The sequence below is a fragment of the Nestor notabilis genome, unplaced genomic scaffold (assembly GCF_000696875.1).
Source record: "Nestor notabilis isolate BGI_N333 unplaced genomic scaffold, ASM69687v1 scaffold10178, whole genome shotgun sequence".
Classification (NCBI taxonomy): Eukaryota; Metazoa; Chordata; class Aves; order Psittaciformes; family Psittacidae; genus Nestor; species Nestor notabilis.
Genome location: NW_009939696.1, coordinates 74,172 through 85,615, shown reverse-complemented (window position 1 = coordinate 85,615; position 11,444 = coordinate 74,172). Strand labels below are relative to the sequence as shown.

The 11,444-nt window shown below is 39.5% G+C and overlaps 1 protein-coding gene across 1 annotated transcript in view; it reads right to left on the bottom strand.

Annotated features, from left to right (window-relative positions):
- Nucleotides 1-542: 542 nt before the first annotated feature.
- The window catches only part of EIF3H (eukaryotic translation initiation factor 3, subunit H), a gene marked incomplete at its 5' end in the record, with an annotated part of 65,288 nt that continues 54,386 nt past the window's right edge, over nt 543-11,444 (bottom strand). Inside the window, 3 exons of the mRNA XM_010019999.1 lie at nt 543-812; nt 3,258-3,390; nt 5,902-6,022. Of these exons, the coding sequence (XP_010018301.1) occupies nt 715-812; nt 3,258-3,390; nt 5,902-6,022 (352 nt within the window). The remainder of the gene's footprint in view (nt 813-3,257; nt 3,391-5,901; nt 6,023-11,444) is intronic.

Here is an 11,444-nt window from a genome sequence, read left to right as displayed (position 1 = left end):
CACCTCCAGATGGGAAAGTGAATGCAGAGTAGGCGTGGTGTCCACACACACCACACTAGCAGCTCCAGGCTAGCTACTTCAATAGTTTCTGTCATGAAGACTTCAGCAGCACCACTGGATTTCACAGAATCATTTAGGTTGGAAGAGACCTCTAAGATCGAGTCCAACTGTTAACCAATTTGGTGGGGATCCCTCTCCACGTAAGACTAGTTTTGTATGTTCCAAAAGTGAAGCCTATGAAATATGGAAGGTACATCACACCCGACTCTCCAAACAGGTTAAAATAAAAACAAGCAGCTGCTCCAAGTGACTAGCACATTACGGTTGTAAGTTCTCAACCAAAACTGGGAAATCTTCACAGGTTTCTCCTGTGAAGTCAGCTATACTGAACATTTGTAATAATTTGTTTTTATTTCAGATTTCAAGTTAAATAAAACCTGTATTATTTGCTACCACTAAACATGAATAACTGCCAAACACTTAGAAAACCTGAGTGACCACAGAAAATTCTAGTCCAATAGGGCCAACAAATAAGGAAATACTAAAATATTGTTAAAATTTGCCTTTATTTTTCTTACACAGGAGAATTCTACACAAACCAAGGTGACTCTGTTTTACAAGACTCTTTTTCCAACATAGTGAATTTTCAAGAGGATCATGAGCAGTATAAAACTGTAAATTACTTTTCCTGTTGAGGGCAACAGCAAAGTTTCTTCAGTTGTTGTAATCTTGAAGAGCTTGAGCCATGAAAAGCTTGCCCAGGTTCTGTGCGTTGAACTCCTTAATATTCTGGCAGTAGGTATTAATTTGACCTGTCAATAGGAAAGAAGAGGAAACCCTTGTCAGTGTTCAAACTCAGAAAGATGTCCCAGAACAGAGTTTTTAGAGAGCCGAATGTGCATGAATCATTCAGGATTTATAGGGAGAAGCAACCAAAACAGCTCAACTACTCTACACATGGAAATTTTACATTTTCAGTATTCCCAAATAGGTTTGGGAAGAAGAAGAAGGAATTAAATTAGAAGAACAAGTAAACTTGGTTTTCCTACAATTCTGTTGTGGACTATTTCTCAAAAGATGTTATGACAATAAAAAGAATAAACAATTCTTGCTGCAGTACTGGAAGCTTAATCACATTAATGGTTCAATTTAGTTGCTCTAAAAATACTACAAGACTGATTTTTAGTTCTGTTCTTATGCATCTGCTGTCTCTATTAAAATACTTGTAACAAATATTTTTCAGTAGCAGATTGAGAATTGTGGTACTCCTGTTTGACATCTTCCTAGCCTTTTCTTCCACCTAGTATTTCACTTTATTAGCTATTTCAAGAATCATCAGGGCATGAAGACTTGTCAGTGCTTTACAAATCAAACGTGCCCATCAAAACATTTTCATACACTCACTGCTACAAGTTATTTCCCTTGTTAGCTAGGAATAGCAAAACATGAAGACAGTTTAATCAAAATTAAGGCTGTTTAGAAGGCCAATAAACTCTCAATTTAATGCTCTATTCGAAAAGTTTTTAAATGCCTCAGAGACAAAAGAGCTAAGTTTTATTCTTTATCCACAAACTTTACTTCATCTAAGTTGAAGTGGATGCTTTCAATTCTTCCCCTGACTACGGTAAAAGAACAAACAGAGAGAGTGCTTTGGCTGAAAACAGTTTTTTCCTTTAAGTATAATAGTTTTCAATCTCTGCTCTTGTAAGAGATGATTCATCCTAAACTATCACTTTCATAAAACAGGCATGTGCACACATACACACTTCTGTTGCATTTTTAAGCTGTGTTGAAGCTGAATGTTTAAGTACTTCAGTGCTGCTAGGATTCATTAACTGGTAAAAACTATCAAAACAGCAGGTTTTTTGGAAGACTCTGAAAGGAATAGTAAATCAAGAACCCTATTTCTTCTAAAAGCAGCACTTCTTAGCAGTGTGAAACAGTATTAATATTAAAATAATCATCTCTTGGTTACTCCAAAATTTAAGAGTGGTAGTTCAAATGCCCTTTCTTCTTTAATGTCAAAGCACTCTTTTCTGTACAGCAAATTACCAGGACTTTGGTTTAATTTTCTCTCAGTACAAAACAAGATAATAGCTAACTGATCCAAAACTGCTATAGTTAAACAATTCGCTTTCTAATGACATTTTCCAAATTTAGATTACTTAGCAGGGCATCCAGGGTTACTGCTCTCTGCTGCCATTGTGAGGTCTCAGATATTTTCACCCTTGCAGGAGGCACAGGACAGGCACTGGCTTTTGTACCAAACTGTGGCTATATCCTGCATCATTCCACTAAACTGAAGAAACTGGGTGGTGGTGGAGGAAGCCTACACTTATGCTTTGTTCCCATTTAAATCCTTCCATTTCCATTGAGGTGCAGGAAGTTGGGGATAGTTTCCATAAAACTCTGGCCATAGAAATTAAACAACTTATCCCAAGTCGGTATGAAACTAAAAGTAAAATCTTCTCTGCTGCGGATTCAGTTCAACACCTGGGGATGCTACCAGTAACTTAGGGCTGCAGACAGCAGTTCCAGCCCAGGCAGCTTATTCCTTCCTCTTGTCTCTACAGTCCTCTGACTTCTGGAGTTGAGGGAGGAGCTGGAGTCTGAGTGCAGGGAGCAGCATATTGACTGCAGTAATTGCTTGTGCAGAAAACTTGCTCCGTGGGGCAGTTCTCCAGTTCTTCTTTAAAATCCCACCTCACCCTTTCCAAATGGAGCTGGGAAGAGGGTCTGGCTGCAGCTCCTGCCCTTTCCCATCAACCCAGGAGGCACTGATGGTCAAGCAGGAGCTAGGTACCACAGTAAAATAAAAGGGAGAAAGCCTCCACATATAAAATTTAAAGGTTTATGCAGCCATTCTGGTTAAACTAAGTGGAATGCTTTCAAAAAATTACAAATGTTCATACATGAATGAGTAAAATGCCTCTGTTACTTACATGGATGGTTTAAAATTCTTCTGTGTCTGGAAGCTTACTTCCTAACAGAGGCATGGGCTGCCTACCAGCAATAACACTGTTGTTCTTAGCTTCTTCTTTTAATTCTTCAGACACTAGGCCTGTAGATCACAGGTTAAAACCACTGCCTTTGTCTAAACAAAGGGTGGCATTTGAAATATTACCAATGCCAAAATATCACACCATAATGGCAAAGGTAATGAAAAATTAGGTGCTTTCAAAGGCAACAAGTGCACTTTTTCCCAAGCTAATATTCATATATGAAAAGACAAGTTGAAGAAGCTGCTAGAACATTACCTGCAATGAGGAGTGACTCCATTCTTGGAGGTGGCTGTGGAGGTTTAAAGAGTTTATTGATGTCCTCTTCAGGAAGAGGGGCTTCTCCTCGGCTTTGACGCTGTATATTTTCTTGCTGACGTCTCTGCTGGTACTGAAAATAAAGCAACAGAAACAGAATGCAACAGGACTTCCACAGCAGCAAAGAGTTTTTATCTTCAGATGCTCCTTACCTAACCAGCAAGTATGTTTTTAAAATTATGCTTATTCAATACAATTCAGTTTATTTCAAATAATGCAAATTCAATTCACAATTTATTTCAAGTCACTGGTAACAGGCATTTTCCCCCCACGCTGGCACCTTCAATAAGTGAGGTGCTGGAAAATTATGTGGTTCTAAAGATGTGGGGTTTGTTTGCAATTTTTTTTTTCATTGAGATAAATACTGTATGTTAGGGAAAGAATACAGCATGGTAGATAAAGATCCCCACTTTCCGACACAGAAAGGAAAACAAGGTTGGAATACGTAGGTAGAAGCCATTACCCCAAATAGTTATACAGACCAGAAATACTCAATTTTATGCCAGTTAAAGGTCAAAACAATATTAGTGTGAAAGGGGAAAAGAACCTGATTAAACAAGGTATTTTAAGCCACAAAATATTAACTCTAAACTGAGAACAAAGCAGTGGCTGAAACAAAGCATAATGGTTCATTTCTCCATTCCAGTTATTTAGTTATTCTCCCACTTTGATGCCATTTCTTTGTGGGCTACCAGAAGATATACTAGAGTAGCAGCTTGCAGAAATTACTCTGCTTTGTCTTCAGTGATTCCCTTGGCCATGTAGATTGCTCAAACTTTATAAAAATTAAAGCAGACCATTTCTTCAGCTATTGGATAAGCATTTGTTCATTCAGAAGTACATACATTCAAAAACACATATGTGAGATTCTGTACTGTATGTCACAGCCAGGAATGAGTTGTAAGGTTTGTCTATCAAAGCCCTCACATTCAACACAAAAAATAACAGGCCAAAGAGAACAGGGTGTTTTCTCTCACTTACTTAAATGTATCTGTGCATAAGAGCCTGAAAACAGTTCATACTTGGTGGCATACTCAAATGAAGTAATTTTTTTTCCAGTAGTAGTGACAAATACATGTTTTTGGACAGCGTTAAAAATAAAATCTTAAATGCCCATATTTGTATGTGAATCGCATGTAGTTTCTTCTTCCTTTGCATTACCCCACTCACTTCTCAGCAGTCTGCCTATTATTCTCTATTGGAACAGCTTGCTCTTAATCACAGTTGCTCTGTTTTAAAAATGAAGTTAAGACCACTAACTATGCTGCAATGAGCCACTACTAAAGCAGCTATAGTTAGTAAAGAAATTAAGTGAGACACCATGGAACCTACTTTGCTCTGCTTTTCAAAATAAATAGACCCCCTTGTTGTTAGCAAAAGCCTTTGAAGTGGATGCCATCTTTCTATTCAAATTAGGCAGCAAAGGAAAATAAATGTTCTGAAGATAAGAAGCATGAAGCTTCTATGTCCTCAGGAATTACAAAGCCAGAAGAGACCACTGACACTTTCTTAAAATACTCCCTGTTCAAGCTACACTTAAGTGAAAAAAGCCAATTTTGATTTTAAAATAGTCAGTGATGAAGCTCTTCACATGAACCACAGGTGCTCTTTTTAATAATTAGCTTCTTTGTGTAGCAATACCTGCAATATTTTATCTTTAAAGTGGCCTGGCCCATTTTCAGTTGGCCGATACTGAATCTTGTCATATCTCTGTCTGCAAGATTAAAGAGTTCAATTTATTTTTCATGCAGGTACTTCTTGAGTAAGCAAGTCACTCATTAATTTATTACGTGAAGTGAATTGCATTCACTAAGATCTGCTTTCCAGGCTTTTAAATCACTCTCATAGTGCTTTTTTCCAATTTACCAGCATTCTTCTATAATTAGACACAGTATTGCTTTATCAAATGCAGCAACAGCAAATAAAATAACACCATCTCCAAAGCATAGAACAGTCAAGGATGGAAGGGACCTCTGGAGGTCACCTTATCCAACTCCTCTCCTCAAGCAGGGCCACCTAGAGCCGGTCTCCATTCTTAGTATGCTCTATTCAGACTACTTTGCATTTCAAAAAGGCCCTTAAAGCATCAGGAATTAGAAGTCGGCATCACCTGATCAGTGTCACTATGTAATGATACAAAACATGACTATAATGGCATTTCTGCTCAGAGAACACTCTGCTGCCTTTTAAATACGGACTATGTTTCTTTATGTCTAGATGTATGGCTACATGTGACGGTATTAAAACAGTTTGTTTTGGAACAGTTCATTTGTAGTTTCAGCTCTTTCATTTCATTTACTAAACCCTTAAGCCCTGTGTCTACAGCATATTTACCAATGATTGTGGTTTATCATAAATCACTAACAAACATGTAAACCAGCAAAGAAAGACCAATCCACATTACATGTCAGCAGAAGTGAATTCATTCCCCACGGACTAGCAGATTTTATAAGTCTACTTAATAGATATGTTTCTGTATGAATTTTATCTTGCTTAGATCCAAATTCATCTGTCTTACGTAACACCACCCAGACCATATTCTGTCGGAAAATATCTTCTCATTCAGGTTTTCCATGTAACTGACCTGGTGTTTCTGCTGCTGCTGTTTGCTTACATTCCTCAGGTAGGTATTGTATTTAACAATGTCTTGGCTCATCTCGTCCACTCTGTCCATCAGCAGCTGCAGACTCTTCCCTAGGTGATTACTGAAATACAACATTCATGAAAGATTTAATTTATTAAAAAAGATAAAGATTTTAAATTTAAAATCCATTTCAAGTTACTTGACCAGCATTTCTGCACTAACGACACAGTTTGCAAACTTTTAAGATCCTGGTTATCTTTGTTCCTATATTTATTTGATGATACTTTACATGGCACCTCCTCCTCTAGCAACTTTGCCACACTGCAAATGCCGTAATTAAGTCTTTTGGTCTTTGCAGGGAACCTCATAGTTAAAACAACACCTTGCATGGATTTACTGATACTACAGATGCAGGTAAAACGCTCAAAAGAAAAAGCCTGATGTTTTTGTGACACTCAACCCGAACAATGTTCCAGGAGATGTGTTCAAAGGGTTTGGTTTCAAGTTACTGCTAGCTTTGTCACAGATATTTAACTACCCCCTCTGCAGGGATAGTTAAATATTCTTCAGAACTCAATCTCATTAACTAGTCTATCAAACCACACCTGGAAATTCAGCAGACATCGCTTGATCTTAGCTGTTGAGAGGGAGCAGAGTGTTGCGTCCAGTCCAGCCAGCTCCACATTCCATACCATAGGCAACATGGAAGCAGCTAGGCTGGGCGCGTCCAGTTCTAGTTATGCGATCTACTGCCTTGGCCAGACAAATGCTGTCTGTTAAACAACTTTTATTGTAACCATTTTTAGCAATGGATTCAGTATTTTGCAGGAATGTTCAACTTAAGGTATACCTTCCAAGTCAAAGTTTTGGAAGTTTTTAGGTTGGTGCCCATGGAGACAGTATTCATCCTAAATTGTGTTTACAGGGTAGTGCAGTAAAAGAAGGATACTTACTGCTCTCTGTTGATCCCTTTGATCAGAAGCTAGTTTGCTGGCTCTGATCTAAGCCTTACCCAGTCCTACTTGGCTGAAGACCAAAAGCTAAACTCCATCCTTCTCCTCCTCAGCTGAAAACCGCTATTTATTCACAAGAGTTTATTTCAACTAAAAAATCTGGTGCACTTCTATGTCAGAGTCCACATTATCTGAGATTCTGTCTGCCTTTTGCAATGCATTCACACCATCCTACAGCCTATGGACCAGGGAAACTCTAACTGGAAGAGACAGGCATAAAGTGAAAATGGAACCACGTACATAGTACTACACACATCTCTTTTAAAGTCTAAATTATTAACCACTCCATAGATCCCACAGCTGGAGACAGAGCTTGTAATGTACTCAGGCACTAGAGGTTACCTGCTGAGAATGGAGCTAAAGACACCCCTATATCCAAGAACTAGGACACCTACTTCACTTAGCTGAGTTGCCCACTGAACAAAAGCTGTTGCTCACTGAACAAAAGGCTGTATCAGCAACTTGAGACCACAATTTATTCACAGGCCAGAGCTTTAAATCTCAGTTGCATGCAGGGGCAGATGGTGAGGAAGACTTCAGCTACACAGCAGCAAGAAAGGCGCCACTATAATAATTATTTTTAAACTTCTTGGGGTTTTTTGGTTGAACGTTTCAAGCACACGATATTTAGAACTGTGGAATATTGCCATGGCGGGGGGTGTGCATATTTTCAGGTTTTTATAGAGTTTATATTATACAGAGTTAATGTCAGAACTGGATATTATCAGAAATGCCTATGTAGGTACACACTAATAGGTTTGTAGGGTATGTGGGCATCAGGAATACATAACTGTTTTACAGATAGTGTCCATATGAAATATAGCTGGTTACAAAGAATGATTTTATGTGAATCTCCTTGGGACCAGCCTAGTACAGCAGAATACAGAAACAGAGAGTTATTGTTAGAAGTAGCAGCAGTATAGTTTTGCTCTCATTGCCAGGGAAACAAAAAGCTAAAAACAGATAACTTAAACAGATGTGAACTGAGACATGAAGTGACAAGTATGCTGCAAATACAGGACCAGCTTTTTCCTCAGTTCTCAAGTGGCTGATACCCATTTTTGCTCCATCTCTTAAAAAAATAGAAAGCCCAACAGGAAGTAATTTGTAAAAATGTACAGATACAATGTTTAAGCAAGTTTTGTTCAGCTGAACCTTATTCTGGTGAGATTTAGGAAATCAAATCACATTGCTCCAGCCTGTAAGACTCATCATACACTTACTTAGCCCAAAGGCTCCTTCAGGCACCTCCTTACCTTGTGCAGTCCCCTAGAGCAGACCTCAAAGATGACACTGCCAGGTACCTAAATGCCCCCTACATGTCAATGCAACCGATAAAAGTAAAAAACTAAAAAGAAAAAAGAAGGGGAGGGGTGTGCCAGTAAATCCTGCTCACATCCCCATCAAGGCTCATTTTCCTGCAAGTCTCTGTGTTAGTCAAATGCAGACAAGGTGGAGTTCAGCATCTGCATTAGTTGTTCTGAGGGTAATAAAGTCATGCATTTCCAATGGATGCATTTCAGTCAGCTAATTCAGTGAAAGAGTGAATTAAATTGAGTTTACATTTAGTGTAGAGCAACAGGAACAGACCTATAAAGCAAAACAGCTGGTGCTGAGAAACCAATGCCCGTGTCACACGTGTCCACTGGATGTGGTCCAGTGATCTGAAGCCTTATTAGTGGCTAAAGCCTATTTCCAGTTTAGTTTCACCTGAAACAAGCCCAGTCTTAGATCAGCCAGTGGTGATGACCTGAACACAGTCCTGAATTGAACTAAAAGTTCCACCTTAAGACAGCATTAGGAGACCACCAAACCTCAGGTATCAGTGAGTCTTCCTGGGAGAAAAGTATCAGCTGCAGAATTGCTATTATATTAAGCAACAGGAAGTCCACACATGGGGACTGTGTTCTTATCTGGGGAGAAATATAGATAATAAAACGAGGGAAAAAAAGCAGAATGGAGCTTCTCCTGCAGTTAGGACAGTCAAAAAATAAGTCATGTGGATTCTTACACGTCTAATGAAGAAATAATCTAATGTGAGACAACTCCTTCACCAGAATTATTAGGATCACTCACCTGTAGTGAGTGACCTGTAAAACTTCCAGAAATTTATCATTTTAGCCTTATCTATATAGCTTAGATGACATACTGAAAAATGCCCAAAACAAACACATACAAACTGTCAAAGGGAAACTGTCCAATTCTGTTTAGCAAAAATCCAAAACAAAACAGACTAGAAAGTATAACCTCCAAAGCAATTTCTCATGCTGAGCATTTTTGCTCTAACAGCTTTATACTTGATGGGGTATAGTCCTTCACTCAAAAGGGCAGATATGAACTCAAGTCCTTGAAACATGGCTTACTTTTGACTCCTTGTGTAGCAATTATCAAAGGTCAAATAATTTTGATGGTGAGAAGTAGAAACCTGTGAGCAGAGTAGCCTCATCTGCAGGTAACAGCCATGGTCCTTTCTGTCTTGTTCTGCCTGCTGGTGAGCCTTGCATTTGGTGGTGTTATGGTTTAGCATCCACAGAAGGAGAGTGCAACAACTATACATTAACTACACACACGGATCACTCACTACATGAGGGCATCCTGTTAGCACATGGATCTGGCTAAGGGACCCCAATATGAGTCTCCCCCTTCCTGAGGGAGGCTCATACCACCAGAGAAAGCAAAGGTGCAGTTTGCTGTTGCCAGCAAAGCCAGTTTAAGAGGTTCCAGCATCAGCATCTTCCTGCCTCTCCCTCCCTCCCTCTTTGCCCAAGGATTACAGCACTCTCAGCTGTATGGATTCAGCTGTTTGCGTGGGCACACTTCAAACCCTCTCAGTGAAACAGTCTACTGTAAATGCAAAAACACCCTCTGTTGGGGTTTCTTTTTTTTTTTTAGGGAGGCTGAGGGAAAGGCTGGAAGGGAAGAGTGGGAGCCTGACTTTTTCCACCAGACTATTCCACAAAGCTATTTGTACAGCCATATTCTGAAACAGATGAGGGAATAAAAATCTTTGAGGGTGGGAGGGGTGTAGAGATGAAATGGGGGTAGTGGGGAGAAATGATGCAAGCAGCTGGGGCTATAACCTCAAACTGGCTCTGCTTCTGTAGGATTCGTAATGGGGAACTACACATGAAGCCCACATTTACTTCAGCATCTTTAATCAGGAAAGGACTCCAGACACATACTCGCTAAAGGTCTGAAACACCCAAAACGCAGCCTCCAGTCAGACACCAGAGCTTCAAAGAGAGGCAGCAATTCACAGCGTTCTCAGCTTGCCATGTCCTACTCATAACTGTCTCCACACACAGCTCATGAGCCCAAGCTTGTACTTTGGGAGAAGCCTACCTACCTGCTCTGGCCCAGGAGGGAACAAAGGCACTCAGCCTCTACGATCTGCATCACTGCTGCACTCAGGCACCTGATTTTTGGGTATAACCATTCTGAAGCCGGAGGTATCCAAAAAAGATGGTCTCCTAAACTTGCCTCCAATTGCCATAAATGAACCCGTGCAGTGATTTCATTTTATTTTGCTTGTACTCTGGCTAAGAAAGATGAGAACAAGGAGCAGCAGGAGAAAGCATAAGAAAATGGTGTATCTGTTGCTCGTCTTTTCTACTTTCCACCAGCTTTACTGAAGCCCCTCTGAGAGTCGCTGTTTTTTGGGAAAGGTGCCACTCTGTGCAGAATTTCTCCTCCTGGTAGGAACAGCTTTGAGTGGATTAGAAGGTACTGCTCAGCAAAGCACATCTTTTTGATTAAGTATTTCTATGGAACATTCCCACCGCTTAGCAGAACTTGTTTACATCTCAGCATTTCAGCCCGAGTTCAACCTGTGCTCTTTTTAAGAGGATTTTGTTTGAATGAGATATGTAAGTCAGGAGTCTTGAGTTCCATTCCCTTTTCTAGTCTGACTTTGATGTGTGCCTTTGGGCAACACATTTACCCTCTCTGTGTCAGCTTCCCCCATCTGCAAATTAGAGATTTTCATAATTATCTTAATAATCCGTTAAGCACATTGAGATTTCTGAACAAGCAGTACAATGTATAAAGGTTAATATTGTTTTCAAAAGCCAAAGGAACCCTCCTTGTGTCACTTTTGCAAAAGTACTGCATCTGATGTTTGAAAAATGTATCTGCCAAGTAGATGTTACTGCAGTAAATGTTCAGCACATGTTTGCTTCCACTGACGCACACTATTAGAAAAATTGCTCGAGACAAATTGAGATATTATAGAACAACCCTATTATGAAGCTAGACCACAAAAAAGCTTTTTTTAATTTAAACTAGATCATCAATAGAATAGAGAAGAGATGGATGAGAATGGGAAAGTTGGTTGTAATTATTTCTCTTAAGATCTGGAACATTATCTGACAGGATTTTAATTTTTGAGTCTCTATCAAAAGACTGGCAGTACTCCAAGGTCTTCAAGACATTTTGGTCCTTAAGGGTAGCAGGAGGATAACAGTTTGAGTGAAAGGCCTTTACTTGCTATTACTTGCTAGTCTTGTGATATTCTGCCTTCAACTTCTTTCC